The sequence below is a fragment of the Labeo rohita genome, chromosome 5 (assembly GCF_022985175.1).
Source record: "Labeo rohita strain BAU-BD-2019 chromosome 5, IGBB_LRoh.1.0, whole genome shotgun sequence".
Lineage (NCBI taxonomy): Eukaryota > Metazoa > Chordata > Actinopteri > Cypriniformes > Cyprinidae > Labeo > Labeo rohita.
This window is the reverse complement of record NC_066873.1, coordinates 37,545,949-37,560,858: the sequence shown is the minus strand read 5'-3', so window position 1 is coordinate 37,560,858 and position 14,910 is coordinate 37,545,949. Positions and strand designations below refer to the sequence as shown.

Genomic DNA, 14,910 nt, shown 5'->3' with positions numbered 1-14,910 from the left:
AAAACAACCCGATCCAGCCAAATATGAGAAAAGCAGTTTAAGCAACAGTGTTTTGAGTTGGATTAGCATAGCGGCTACAGTTACATGCCTGCTAGCTGCTTAACACAGACACTTTTTTGATACTTAGTTATGTTTGCCTGTGCAAAGCACCACCAATTTGCAGTAAAATGTTGTAAAAGTGTAACGTATAAAATGTACACTCATAGTAGTGAAACATTTATCACAAAATAAGATCCTCACAATATGGCAGTCATTATAAAAAAAAAAAATATAAAAAAAAAAAAAAAAAAAAAACAGGCTTTTTTTCTAAATATCTTCTTTTGTGTTCCTTAGAAAGTCATACAGGTTTGGAATTACATAATGGTGAATAAATGATTACAGAGTGTTAATATTTGGGTGAACTACATCTTTAAGGTTAGAAAACCCCAATCAGGCCAGCACTTTAAAATATACACTACCAGTCAAACGTTTCTTAAAAAGATTTTTAATGTTTTATTTTATTTAATTATTATAATTTTTATTTTTAAAAAGTCTCTTCTGCTCACTAAGCCTGCATTTATTTGATCCAAAGAACAGCAAAAACAATATTTAGATTTTTTTTTACTATTTAAAATAACTATTTTCTATGTAAATATATATTTTAAAATGTAATTTACTCCTGTGATCAAAGCTCAATTTTCAGCATCATTCAGAAATCATTCTAATATGCTGATTTGCTGTTCAAGAAACATTTTTTATTATTATCAAAAGTTAAAACTTTTTTTTTGTGAAAGAAATTATAGAAATTGATACTTTTATTTAGCAAGGATGCTTGAAATTGATCAAAAGTGATAATAAAAAACATTATAATGTTACAAAAGATTTCTATTTCAGATAAATGCTGTTCCTCTGAACTTTCTATTCATCAAAGAAACCTGAAAAAAAAAAGATATACTCAGCTGTTTTCAACATCAAATAAATGCAGGCTTGGTGAGCAGAAGAGTCTCTTTTAAAAACATTAAAAATCTTACTATTCAAAAACGTTTGACAGGCAGTGTATTTTTGCTATGGACATAAATAATACCTCAAATCCTTTGGCTTATTAAGAGAAATTGCTCTCAAACTCGTAAAAAAAAAAAAAGAGGTCAAATTTCTTAAGACACACAATGCAACCAAATTTTAGTATGATGCTCAAACGCAAGTTACTACTTGTACTGCTGAACAAACCCTCTTGAAGGTCATAAGGAATTTGAGAGCCATGACTGTTAAAGTAGATTTGCTGACTACTGACAACTTGAATTCTTTTGCTGGCAAGACTTACAAACCTTTTATCCTGACAGCTTCTGGCATCACTGAAAGCAAATATTAACACTTTTGGAACAGTTACTAACTCATATTTAGTTAATCAACTTTTTTGAATGCATAAGCAACGTTAAAAATCAACTTTACCTGTTGCTCATCTACTTTATACAGAAGTTCTTCTTCGGCCCTGAACAGCTGGTGCAATTGACACATAGAGTCCGGGACGTTTCAAATGCCCAAGGCCTCAGTGATCAAAGTCCCTTTATACAGGAGACAATGAGGTTAACAGAGGCACTGTAATTAAATCATCAGACCTTCCATTAAAGAAAACGACGTAACGCCAGAGAGCACTTCCCTTCTGCTCGTGGGGACATCCTTAGAAATAATTACCACCAACAAACAGGCATCAACATCCAGCATTAATTAAACCCTCGCCTAACCACTAAGCTGGAAAAGTGGATAACAAGCAGTTTTGCTGCCTTCCACACTACGTCAAAACTGACAAACCTCCAAGGACTTTGTGACAATGTTTTGGTCAGTGAAGATACGTCAGAGGAGTAATCAACAAGGTGATCACTATAATCACTGTTATCTTTATTTTAATATCAGAAAACAGTACACAGAAGCATAAAAGCACACATTCTCTTTTACATTTCAATATAAATCAAGAGTTTTTAGTCACAAAAGTTTACATGATCATATAATCATGGTTTCCATAATTATTCCAGTTGTTCATCCTGTTCAACTTTTTAAATATCATTTTAAATAACCTCAAAAAAGCTCATGAAAAAAAAAAAAAATCATTATATTTCATTATATTCATTATATTTATATTTCATTATATTTCATATCACAAACATTTCCAAATTAATTTTTATAATTACATTATTATTATTATTATTATTACTACTACTACTACTACTACTACTACATTTCATAACAATATTTCAAATATAATAAATATAATAAGTAATACTTCGATTAATAACTGTTGTACTATATATTGGTCAGGTGAGTTATTTGGTCAAAGTGAAACTTCACATTTGTGAAAAACTGCACATTTTACAAAAATGTTAACAAATTATTTGTACATATTTTTGTGAATTTTAATTACCAGTCAAAAGTTTTTGATTTTTAATTTTTAAATTTTTAAATTTTTTTAAAGATTTTTAATGTTTTTAATGTTGTCTTCTGCTCACCAAGCATTTATTCTTCTGCATTTATTTGATTCAAAGTACAGCAAAAACAGTAAAACTGAACATTGAAATATTTTTAGCATTGAAAATAACTGTTTTCTATTTAAATATGTTTTAAAATGTAATTTATTCCTGTGATTTCAAAGCTGATTTTTAGCATCATTACTGATTTGCTTCTCAAAAAAACATTTAACTTCTCGGAGTAGATTTTTTTCAGGTTTCTTTGATGAACAGAATGTTGAAAAGAACAGCATTCATCTGAAACAGAAATCTTTTGTAACAATATCTTTATCATCATTTTTGACCAATTTAAAGCAACCTTGCTACATAAAAGTATTAATTTCTATAATTTCTTTCCTAACAAAAACCAAACAATAATAATTGTATGCTACAAAAGCTTTTTATTTTAGATAAATGATAATCTTTGGATATTTCTATTCATCAAAGAATCCTAAAAAAAAAGTACTCAACGGTTTTAAATATTGATAATAATAATAATAATAATAATAATAATGTTTCTTGAACAGCAAATCAGCATATTAGAATGATTAAGGATCATGTGACACTGAAGACTAGAGTAATGATGCTGAAAATTTAGCTTTGTTCAAAGGAATAAATTGTAAAATATATTCAAACAGAAAGCAGTTATTTTAAATAGCATAAATATTTCACAATATTACCGTTTTTGCTGTATTTTGGATCAAATGAATGCAGGCTTGGTGAGCAAAAGAAAAGTCTTTAAAAACAACATTAAAAATCTTACTGTTCAAAAACATTTGACTGGTAGTGTACATCATATAGTCATCTTCCATCCCTATTTCTATCTGTTTTAGCAATAGCCACTGAAAAAACTACATAGCATTACGTTGTATAAAGTTTAACAAGTTAACGGTTAACGTAAAGAATGAAAGTTACAACTACATTATCATTATTATTATTATTATTTTTTTTTTTATCATCGTCATTATTATATCACGCCATGGAAAAAGCAAGCTATAAATCTTTAAGTCCATAAAATGGCCAAAAAAGACACACTATATATGTACTGTATACAGCATGACAGAAGGACAAAAATAAAATCTTAAGAGTACTTTCAAAAAATGATCCCATTACATCAACCAGACACGATTCAGCTATTTAAGACAACAAATAAATCAAGTTTACAACATTGTATGACTGGCTGCTCTTAGTCTATATAAATATAGTAATATTAATCATCACTAACAAAAAGTGGAACAGACCCTGGCTGTTAGATTTGCGGTTGGTCAGCAAACTGCAACGTAGGACCTAAAATTATAAACGTAAGCGGTCCTGATGCATGTCTGTACACTCATACTGCTGCGAATCATGATAAACATCACATCATCTTTGCTAACAACAGGCCGTCAACAAACCTCTGTCTGGTTACAGCGTCACACAAGCTCACATCCACAACTACCTGTAATCACTCCAATGATGCGTTGCATGTAACACCATTTAACCTCGCACGGATCTGATGAGTGTCAGTAAAAGCAGTAACCCTCATTGACGTGGTTAATGGTTAGCCGGCTAGCCAAGTAATGGAAAAAGATGATGCTCACCAAATTTGCGAGTCGTTGGTCTGTCGGCGCGTGACAGGTCCGTTATCTGACAGTCCAGAATGAACGAAGGGACATGGAGTAACCCTTTTAAAACCGAGAGACCGGATGGCTTTCTGTTTTTTCAGTCTTGACCCATTCACAAGACGGCAGCGTGGAACTAACAAACAGGGCGGGGTGTGATTGCGTCATTAGTGAGCGCCGCCCCGCGAAATTACGAATTCTGCTTAATATTCAGCAGCCGAAGCCTTCGCCATTGGAAGGCGAGAACGTAAACTCATTAAATATTAATTAGGCAAGCATCTCCTATTGGAGTAACTTCGGAACAACTTGTTTAATATTCATACAAAAGTAGCTGCCAGTACCATTCACACAAAGGTCAAGAGAGTTTGGGCTGTATTTTAATACTTTGAAACGAGGGCTACGTGAGCAGTTCAGCGCTCTTACCATTTGTAGTTAGAAGGTAGATGGAAGACGATTTTTTAATACATGAGAAAATTAGCCACAGGTGGTGACGCGTCTCTTGTTTTCAGTTCGTGATGTCGCCCGTCTTTAATAATTTACTCATTAAAGTGTGTTGTCTTCTATTATTTTTGTTGAATTAAAATTTAAAATCCTCACCGTGGTGAATGCATAATTGCAAATAATTATTTTTCGAGGCTGTCGCTGACGCAGTGAATTTACATAAGGGTCAGACGAAAGGGATTTTCAAGCAGCGAAACAGGTTTTTAAGAATGTGTCCTGAGTAATTTTATTGAAATATATATATATATATATATATATATATATATATATATATATATATATATATATATATATATATATTGCATGTTTTCATTATTTTAGTCAAAAATTTGTTACCAACTCTATGCCTCTATGTCTAGTGTTTTTTTTTTTTTAAATCTGCATTCAAATTTATACTGCACGACTATATAGTATGCAAAAATCAATGCATAAATGTGCAAAAATCAATGTAATGAGTAGGATGTCTGAACACAGGTATTCATAAAACAACAATATAGGATGAACTAATGCATCTGCTGAAATTCTCAAGTGTGTAACCAGTGGACATTTTGCTATCCCATGAGGCCAGGAAATATTCACAATATTTAGAGTGTGTTTGTACCAAATACGTTGCTCCTCTTTGTTAAATTGCACTTGCTTAGCTAAGTTTCTGCAGTTGTTATTAATAAATTATAGCTCGAAGAACAAACAGCTCAAAGGTCAGTGGTAATAGCGGATGTATAATATTAATATTACACACCTGCAAACATAAGTATGTACTTTAACAACAGCTGATATGTAAAATGTTAGTTGTCATTCATTATGGGAAGTATTCGAATTTACACATTGCTATTAGTTCACAATACAAGTTTCAAACCACACAATCTCATTACATTGCATGTTTAATTCAATAAGTAGCAATCTGTTGTGATTTTGCACATATAACGACTGTTGCATTTTAACTGTAATTTCTGTACATAGCTGAAGTGTTTGGCTGGGTAGAGCTGGAGCTATGCTTCAAGAACGTGTTCATATGGTGCTAGATTACTTGAGACAAGTGGCAGGTGACAAGAAATAGCTTTGAGCAACCCAGAGGGATGCTGCTACTCCATATGGGTTACATGGGGCACCTGACACTTTCCAACACATGATGGCCATCATTCTACAGTCACAATAAGTGTGACTGACAACCCATGACACTGGGATATGGGTGAAACCTCTGCTGAGGTTTGCGGGTCTCAACAACAAAAAAAGTCTCAGATTCTAGTAACTTGCCACATTGATTTTTTAAGAGTCCTGTGATAGGTTTAAATACAGCTTTAGTATTAGGATGCATGCTGTTTGACGTTTTTCTTAATAATTATACATACATACGTAACATTTTGCTGCTAGTATTTGTATTCAATTTTAGCCAGTTTAAAAAGTTTTAATGTTAGTGATCCTTAAAACACTGACATCTAGTGGAAACAAATATATCGCTATTAATACCAAATTTCCATTGAACTCTAATGCAAAGTACCTACATTTCCAGACAAATCGCTTGCATGTTCCCAAATTTAGTTTAGATTTACAAGAACATATTGTAGGATCTTTCTGTAGACATTCGTCATTTTCAGCTTTAGTCCTTTTTCAATGTATTAGACTAGTCCTCAACAGATCCTTTGTTAAAAATGTCTTGAGATGTTGATGTGGAATTTAGCGCATTCTTTGTACTTATGTTGAGAGTCAGCTGCCCAGAAACAAATTAGACCGTTTCCTTTGGCCTTCTTTGGTCTTACTTTTTATCCTTACTTAATGCATTAGTTAACATGAACTAACAACGCACTGTTGCTGTGTGTGCCCTTTTATCTTACACCTTTAACCCTAACGACGGTCAAATCTAGCCTAAACCATTAAGTACTCACCCTGCAAAAGATTGTAGTCCTTCAGGAATGATGTACAGTAGAAGACTCCCTTGTGGTTGTTCTTGTTTGAGGCTCAGTTTGTAGTTATAAGTAAAGTCTATCTGTGACTCATGCTGAAAGTCTATCATGACAACTCTTGCTTATTCATCCTAACAAAGCAAGTACTGCAAGTGCAAACATTTCTATATCAAAGCATATATGGTGTTAACCTAAAAATGAACAAATTACAACACTGAAACAGGTAAAAAGCAATATCAATATCCATATCAAAAACACACTCTTCTTGCTATTTCCTAGCTCAGTCTATCACATTTGTTACACTCTCATTTTCATTTGCATGTACCCCTCAAAGCCTTTGGTGTCTTTGTTGTACCTTATCAATTATATGTACATTTTTGTAAATCATGTTTGGCCAAATTTTTATACTCTGCTTTACAATGGTAAGGTACTGTCCAAATTTCTGCCGCAATAGCGGCGTATTGGTTATGTCATGTTGGCATGCTCCAATATACTCTCCCCTTGAAGATACCCTTTGGATATCTGCCCATGTGAGAACAGATATGGCCTCTCTCACCTCTCACACTTTTTGCAGTGTCTAATGGTTGGGATTTGAGTCTCAAGCAAGACCGGCCGCCACCTTTTTTTGTGTTTTTGGGGCTCTTTCTCTTCCACCATATCTAGCAATGCCTTTGTATATGAATTAAAACTTTTTCAAATTCTTAAAAATTTCTTAAATTTACTTTGGAGAAGTCCACTTCTAGGACAGCAATGTACAGATAATGTACTCACCCTCTTGTCATCCAAGATGTTCATGTCTTTCTTTAGTCGCAAAGAAATTATGTTTTTTGAGGAAAACAATTCAAGATTTTTCTCCATATAATGGACTGATATGGTGCCTTGAGTTTGAACTTCCCAAATGCAGTTTAAACGCAGCTTCAAACGATCCCAAATGCAGTTGTAAATGACTCCAGACAAGGAAGAAGGGTTTTATCTAGCGAAACAATGTTATTTTCATAAAAAGAATACCATTTATATACTTTTTAATGTCAAACGCTCGTCCTGTCTTACTCTCCCTGAACTCTGCATTCTGTCTCAAGACAGTTAGGGTATGTTGAAAAACTCCGACCGTATTTTCTCACTCAACTTCAAAATCATTGTTTTACCTTTTTTGTTAAGGGTGTTTGATCTTCTTTGCATGTTTACTTTGCTTTGCTTTGACTGGGTCAAAACTTCTGCAGCAATGTAGGATGATTTTGAAATGATTTTTGAAGTTGAGGGAGAAAATACTGTCAGAGTTTTTCACATACCCTAACTGTCTTGAGTCAGAATACACACAGTTCAGAGAGAGTAAGACAGGACAAGCGCTTGAGATTAAAAAGTACTTTGTATTTTTTTTTTTAATGAAAATAACCGATCGTTTCACTGGATAAGACCCTTCTTCCTCAGCTGGCATCATTTACAACCACATTTGGGATCGTTTGAAGCCACATTTAAACTGCATTTTGGAAGTTCAAAATCGGGGCACCATATCAGTCCATTATATGGAGAAAAATGCAGAAATGTTTTCCTCAAAAAACACAATTTCTTTATGACTGAAGAAAGAAAGACATGAACATCTTGGATGACAAGCGGGTGAGTATCTGTAAATTGTTGTTCTGGAAGTGGACTTCTCCTTTAATTTAAATATTCCTGTCTATTCCTATTACTAATATTCCAAATATTCCTATCAGTAACACATACTAATTATCAATTATCCATTTTGCCACTTTAATTACTGTATTCAATAACTCTTGTCCTACATCTATCACAGTAGTTACTGTACTGTTTTTTTCTAATCCTTTTCCCACCAATATCCATCCTTGTCTAATTCTTTCAGCTAAATCTTTCCAATCTTATGAAGTCCACTGCCTATATCCTGCATTCTTTTCAGCATATTGTAATTTTGCTACCATCCAGTACCAAGAGTATGGTGGCATACATCTTCATTGTTCTTGGTTATTAAAATTCCACATATTGCTCATAAATATGGGTAAATTGGTTGTAATTCTTTTGAAAACAGTCTAGTAATTCTCTAACAATGTAGTAAATCTATTTCATGGGTCACTAAAGGGGGAAGGGGTGCTGCTCGGGGCCTGGGCCCGGGTTACTTTTGTGGTCTGGTACAAATATGACATAAGCTATAAGCTATCATACATATGCAGCCGCGACCAAAATGAATTGACTTTTGGAACTAAGGTTACAGTCTCAACTGCAACATTTGATCTGTTTCAGTGCCATTTTCAGTTAATATTTTCTTCCACAATTTTAGATCTTAGTCCTTGCCATGTAAATTCTCCAGAACTTCTCCAAAATAAAAACCATTGTTTACTTTCTTTTCCCAAGTTAATCCATTATAATAATCTATCTATCTATCTATCTATCTGTCAGAGATGGGAAGTAATCTGTACTTTCTACTTCTTACATTTTCAAACCAGGTTCGTTACTTTTGTTTTAATCTGCATTTGGTGGATCACTATTCGATAACAAATCTCTAATAAATCATGGATCAGTCAGTCTTACTAGCAACGTAATTATTCGGCTCGCACATGCTCCGTGTCTCCGCCAAACGGTTTCTATCAGGGTAATCATTGCAAGTGACTCAAGAATGGAGTGGAAGCGCCCGGGTGGATCATAAACGCAAAACTACTGACCTGTTCAGGACTTTAACTGCAGGTCAGTTTCATCTGTAAACAGGCTGCTAAGAGTTGCTAGCAGTTTAATGCTTAACTAAATAAACAAAGACAAAACTACAGCAGTAGTACTACAACGAAACTAAACTAAAATATAGATGCAAGCAGCAATTGCGGGGCCAAGCACAAAAAAGGCAGAATGAGCTAAGCATGGCAAGGAGCAGAGCGACTACAACAATGAGCCATTTTAGGATGAGATCAGTTGAAATGGCAGAAAAATTATAAACACAACCAATAAAAATATAATTGAATGGCTTATCACTTTTGACCAACAGGTGGTACTGTTTTCAAATTGATGTGATGTGTTCTGTGTGAGGTGACAATGACACACACAAATTTGGTGTCATTATGTCAAAGCTTTACAGAGATACAGCCTCAGAGTCATTTTGGGATCATGCCTCAAATATGTAGTGGTGCTGTATGAAAACGGTTTTGTCTATCGACACAAAATCCATTACTTTGTTTAAGCACAGTCTGAAAATCACTTGAGTCAAATTTGGTGAAAATTGGACCAACGGTATAGGAGGAGTTTGAACAAGTAGGTTTTGTACATTAATCAAAATGGCAGAAAGGAAGTTCGGCCAACTGTGGTATAATTGGTATGTACGTTGTCAGCATGACCCAAAGAATATTTTGAGATGGTTTTATTCAGTTTTATTACAATAGGCTAATGCAATCAGAAGTTATTAGCATTTTTGGAAATTTCATTATTAATGTTTAATGACTGGTGTATTACTTCTGACCAATAGGTGGCGAAACAAAACAAAACTAAAATATAGCTGCAAGCAGCAATTGCTGGGCCAAGCACAGAAGAGGCAGAATGAGGAGCTAAGCAGTGAGTGACAGACGGACTACAACGAGTAATTAAAGCCATTTTAGGATGATATCAGTTGAAATGGCTAAAAAATCATAAATACAACCAATAAAAACATAATTTCATGGCTTATCACTTTTGACCAAAAAGGTGGTTCTGTTTTCAAATCAATGTGCCGTGGTCAGTGTGAGGTGACAATGGCACATACAAAATTTGGTGTCATTAATTCAAAGCTTTGCAGAGATACAGCCTCAGATGTAGTTTGGCATCTTTCCAGCAAATTCGTTGATGCGCTAAACGAAAACTGTTTCGTATATTGACACGAAATCCATAACTTTTTGCCAGCAAGGTCTGAAGATGATCTGAGTCAAATTTGGTGAAAATCGGACTAACGGTCTAGGATGAGTTCAAAAAAAGTAGGTTTTCAAAATTAATCAAAATGGCGGACAGGACATTTGGCCAATTTTGGCATAATGGGTATCAATGTTCTCAGCATGACCCAAGGAATCTATTGAGATCACTTTTGCTACAATAGGCTAATGTAAGCAGAAGTTATTAGCATTTTTGTAAATTTCTTTATACCCGCCCCAAACTTTTTGAGGACTGTCAGGGCATGGTGCCGAAGACATACCGAGTTTCGCAATGATACGTCAATGCGTTCGTAAAATATAGCATTTTTTGACAAAATTCAATATGGCCGACACCCAAAATGGCTGACATGGGAATATTGGGTATGGTTGGACTCGGCATGATGCACCGAATCTAAAGAGACCAGTGTGTGATTTTTGGCCAAACCATTCAGAAGTTATAAGCAAAAATAGCCATTTTTCGCATCTCCTGACCACTCGGTGGCACTGCGCCAAAACAATGCAGGTAGGCTCAGTTCATGCATGCTACTAAAACAGGTAGTAGTAATGGGTACTTTTTACTTAAGCATGTCTGAGCCTATACTTCTTTACTTTAACTTAAGTAAAAAAAGTGTAGACAGTACTTCTACCACCGTTTCATAATCTTACTTCTCTAAAATCATCTTCTGATGACTCAGTACTGTCACTATCTGTGTCTTCTGTATTTTCATGCTTCTATCACTTTCTCTGGACTGGAATATACTATGACCCTCTGGATTTGTATTACCGAATATGCTCTGGATTGGTCCATGTGGGTCTTACTGGTAGCTCTTCAGTGTGGTATCTAGACTTTTAACTTAAAACTCAAACCTCATGCCACACAGTTGGGCACCATGTTACTTGCTGCGTCCTTTTATCTTACACCTTTGATTATACCCTATGATTATTCACATACGGTAAGGCTGGTCAAAATAGGGTAAGGGTGATCTCTTACTTCATTAGTTACAATACAAAGTAGCTAATGCAAAAATAAACCAAACTCAGCTAAGCTACAAGCTCTAAAATCAAACTCTAAACAGCAATACTGGAGATGATTTTAAGTGCCCTTGGACAGGGTTATCAGGTGTCCTTCACACTTATTGCAGGCCACGTCTGAAGAGTGGTTTACACCTCAGACGTTTTATACTTTTTTTTATGTAATTCCAATTACATAACAATGTCTGTGACTTCCTCTGTCGCTTACATTGCGGTCTTCGTCTAGCACTCTTGCTTTTCTTCATCAAAATCTTTGTCTGACTCGCCTCAGCTTGATGTTGCAACATGTTCTCTTCACTGTCAAAATCAGATTCACTATCAGACTCATCTTTTGCAACTGTTGCTTATTCATCATAAAGCAAGTGCAAGTGCAAGCATTTTTATATGAAAGCATACAGTGCCTTGCGAAAGTATTCATAACCCCAAAAATGAAGGGGTATGAATACTTTCGCAAGGCACTGTATACAGTGGTAACCTAAAAACAAGCAAATGACAATACTGAAACAGGTACTGTAGATACCAAAATCAGTATGTATATCTACAATATCCAAACAGCAAAAAGTATGTTTTCAGCATTTATTAATAGATATATATATTATATAATAGATTATGCATGTCCATTATGTAGGTAACATGTTGGTTTATTGATTACAGATACAACTTTTAATTTTAAAATGTATTAGCAAATGGTGAAATTAACATTTAACATGAAGTATTGTTTATTAGTTCATATTAACTGATGTAGTTAACTAATTGGACCTTAAAGGGGTCATCGGATGCAAAATTTACGTTGTTTCAACAAATGTGTGTTTGCAGTGTGTGTACACAACCACCCCATAATGATTAAAATCCTCAATAATAACCACTTTGTCAGATCAGGCTGTACTGAGATTCCTGGAAGAATGATACAGTTCTGCACGACTATTGATTAACACAGTCGTTTTAGCACATTGAACTATGAAAAGTCCACCATTGTTTCGACGCCTGGCTCCGAAGCGATTGAGGTGTATTGTTGTTGGATGTAGTACTGAACATTTACTCCCAACATCTGAGCCGCTGAAGATACAGAGGATTACTTTTGTTTTTGAAGGGAATGTGGCCCCTGATCTGCCTAACGCCCCATTCACACGGGGCGTCAGTGTTAATGCTTCACAGAGGGCGTGCCTGAAGCTTTGCGCTGATTGGCCAGACTGGCTGACACCTGCGTCAGTGTTTGAGAAGTTCAAAATTTTTAAACTTCTGTCGTGAGCAATGCCAGTGACGCAATGCAATGGACTCATAATTCAGTTCGGCAACGACTTACGTCACTCCATTCAAAGTTAATGAGAAGCAAAGAAAATGGGCATCCGATGACCCCTTTAATGTAAAGTGTTGCCAAGATTTTCTCTCAAGAAAAATGAATCTGCTAATACAGAATGAATACAGCTGTGAACTTCTACACACCAGAGCATTATTTCATACATTTACTGATGAGCCAGACACTGGGGATATTTAAAGTGCACTTTATTTTGTAATGCTCCACAAGAACTAAGAGTTACAATAAAGAAAAAAAAGAGGTTGTTTTGGTTAACATGCAAAAATATTCCGAACAGTATTTCTTAAGAACAGCAATCAAAAATCAAAAAAAAAAACAAAAAACAAGAACGAACGGCAGAGATTCAAATATGAAAACTACCCTTCTTGGGTCTGGTTAAGATGCTGAACATGCCTCATTCACAGAAAGAACAGTTTCTCTGAGAGCTGGATGGCAGGCTCTGAATGGAGGTACTGGCCAGACAGGAAGGCCAGTTTGTGGGCGTACTTGCATGGTGCAGGAACGCGTATTGTTCCAGGCCAGTTCCAGTACAGGTGGCACATCTTAAAGGTCAACCTGTGTAAAAGATAAATTAAATAAAAAAAATATATATTTTTTAATTTGTGGATAAAAAGGGCAAATATAGCCATTCAACATAAAAAAGTCATTTAATACATTAATGTCACTTTTTTTTTTTTTACATTTAATAAGTTGAAATGTCTTTGTATAATGCCATTACAATAAATATTAAGTTTAGCTGCTTCCTTAACAGTAACGTTTTATACAGTTATACACAGTGGTGGACGAAGTACACAAGTTGAGTACTTGAGTAAAAGTACAGATACGTATAATAAAATATTACTTCAGTAAAAGTAAAAGTGCTCCTCTTTCAATTTTACTCGAGTAAAAGTACAGAAGTATCTGATTTTTTATGTACTTAAGTAAAAAAAGTACTGGTAGATTTATTTTGCAATTTTATATAGGCTACTTAATACATTTTTACATTTTTGTTGTTGATATGGACTATGTTGACGAGAGTGATGTAGTAATATTCAATGTGAAGCTTACACTGCAATGTACCTGAGAGTTGACCATCAAATTTTCACCAGTAAGAAAAAAGTGTTTTAAAGCTTGTTTTTCATAACGTCACAGTTATATATGACATGAGAATAAGGCCTGAAGTTAGCAAGAACATTTTAAGGAAAATATAATTATATTTTCATAATGATTTTTTCCTTTCAAATATTGTCTGTGTAAAAACACCCCTGGCCAAATGCCCCCAGAGGGCATCACTTCCCACTTTAATAATTACTGTAGTTACCATGTTCTGAGCATGACATCCTTTTTCTCTCAGATGTAATCTATCTAGGTGGTTGAATAAAAATATGTGGACTTTATATCTAAAAATGATCTCAACTTAGCACCAGCAAGCAGCTAGACAGTTAGCATCAGCTAACAATATTTACTTATTTTCAGTATGGTTGAATAAACATTCATATCATATCATGTCTATTCTAGCTGATCCAAACAATATCAAAATGTATACTGTTTGCTGAACAATATAAAAACAGACGTCACGTAGGGCTACATGAGTAGCATTTTAATAAGACTGCTAACGTTACATCAGCGAGGAATATGAACGTGCATGAGTTATTTTATTTAAGCTGTTATTTAAATTTTTCGTTTTTGATGTGTCTGAATTCAAGCATTTCAGTGCGCTTAAACAGATCACCTTTTAATTGTGTAATTCACAAACAACGGACAGCTTTGACCTAAATATGATTTTCTGATATAATAATTAATCCTAAAATTCGACATTAGTAACTTACTTTTCGCAGCATTAGTCGCGCGCACAAAAGATCTCCCGGTTCTTACTTGTGAATTCAGTTGACTGGAGACTCGCTCTAAACCGATCATTTGAATCAGTGAGTTGTCGACTCGAGAACAGCTGCAATCGGATCATTCCAATTCGTGAATGAATCGTTTGGTGCGATTGGCGAATCAATTCAACAGGTTCATTGAAAAGAATCAGTTTGTTCATGAATCAGACACCGCTTGTGATATATTATAAGAGGTAACGATATGTTTATGAAATGTAGTGAAGTAAAAAGTACGATCTTACACTTTGGAATGTAGTGAAGTAAAAGTGAAAGTTACTCAAAATAAAACTACTCCAGTAAAGTACAGATACTTGAAAAATGTACAACTACTTCGTTACTGCCCACCACT

The 14,910-nt window shown here is 34.6% G+C and overlaps 2 protein-coding genes across 7 annotated transcripts in view; both read right to left on the bottom strand.

The window, feature by feature from the left end:
• The window catches only part of slc39a14 (solute carrier family 39 member 14), a 39,389-nt gene extending 35,168 nt beyond the window's left edge, over window positions 1-4,221 (bottom strand). For 2 of the 4 annotated variants that reach the window (XM_051109765.1, XM_051109763.1), the window contains exons 1-2: window positions 4,058-4,221; window positions 1,429-1,541 (exon numbers count right to left, since the gene is read on the bottom strand). In XM_051109765.1, the coding sequence (XP_050965722.1) occupies window positions 1,429-1,439 (11 nt within the window). In that variant the 5' untranslated portion in view covers window positions 1,440-1,541; window positions 4,058-4,221. Of the gene's footprint in view, window positions 1-1,428; window positions 1,542-3,871; window positions 3,888-4,057 lie in introns of those variants that run through there. The other 2 variants (XM_051109764.1, XM_051109766.1) reach the window with 2 other exon arrangements.
• An 8,652-nt stretch (window positions 4,222-12,873) lies between these two features.
• Window positions 12,874-14,910, bottom strand: part of piwil2 (piwi-like RNA-mediated gene silencing 2) — a 34,618-nt gene continuing 32,581 nt past the window's right edge. For all 3 annotated transcript variants that reach the window (XM_051111305.1, XM_051111306.1, XM_051111307.1), the window contains one exon: window positions 12,874-13,257. In XM_051111305.1, the coding sequence (XP_050967262.1) occupies window positions 13,101-13,257 (157 nt within the window). In that variant the 3' untranslated portion in view covers window positions 12,874-13,100. The remainder of the gene's footprint in view (window positions 13,258-14,910) is intronic.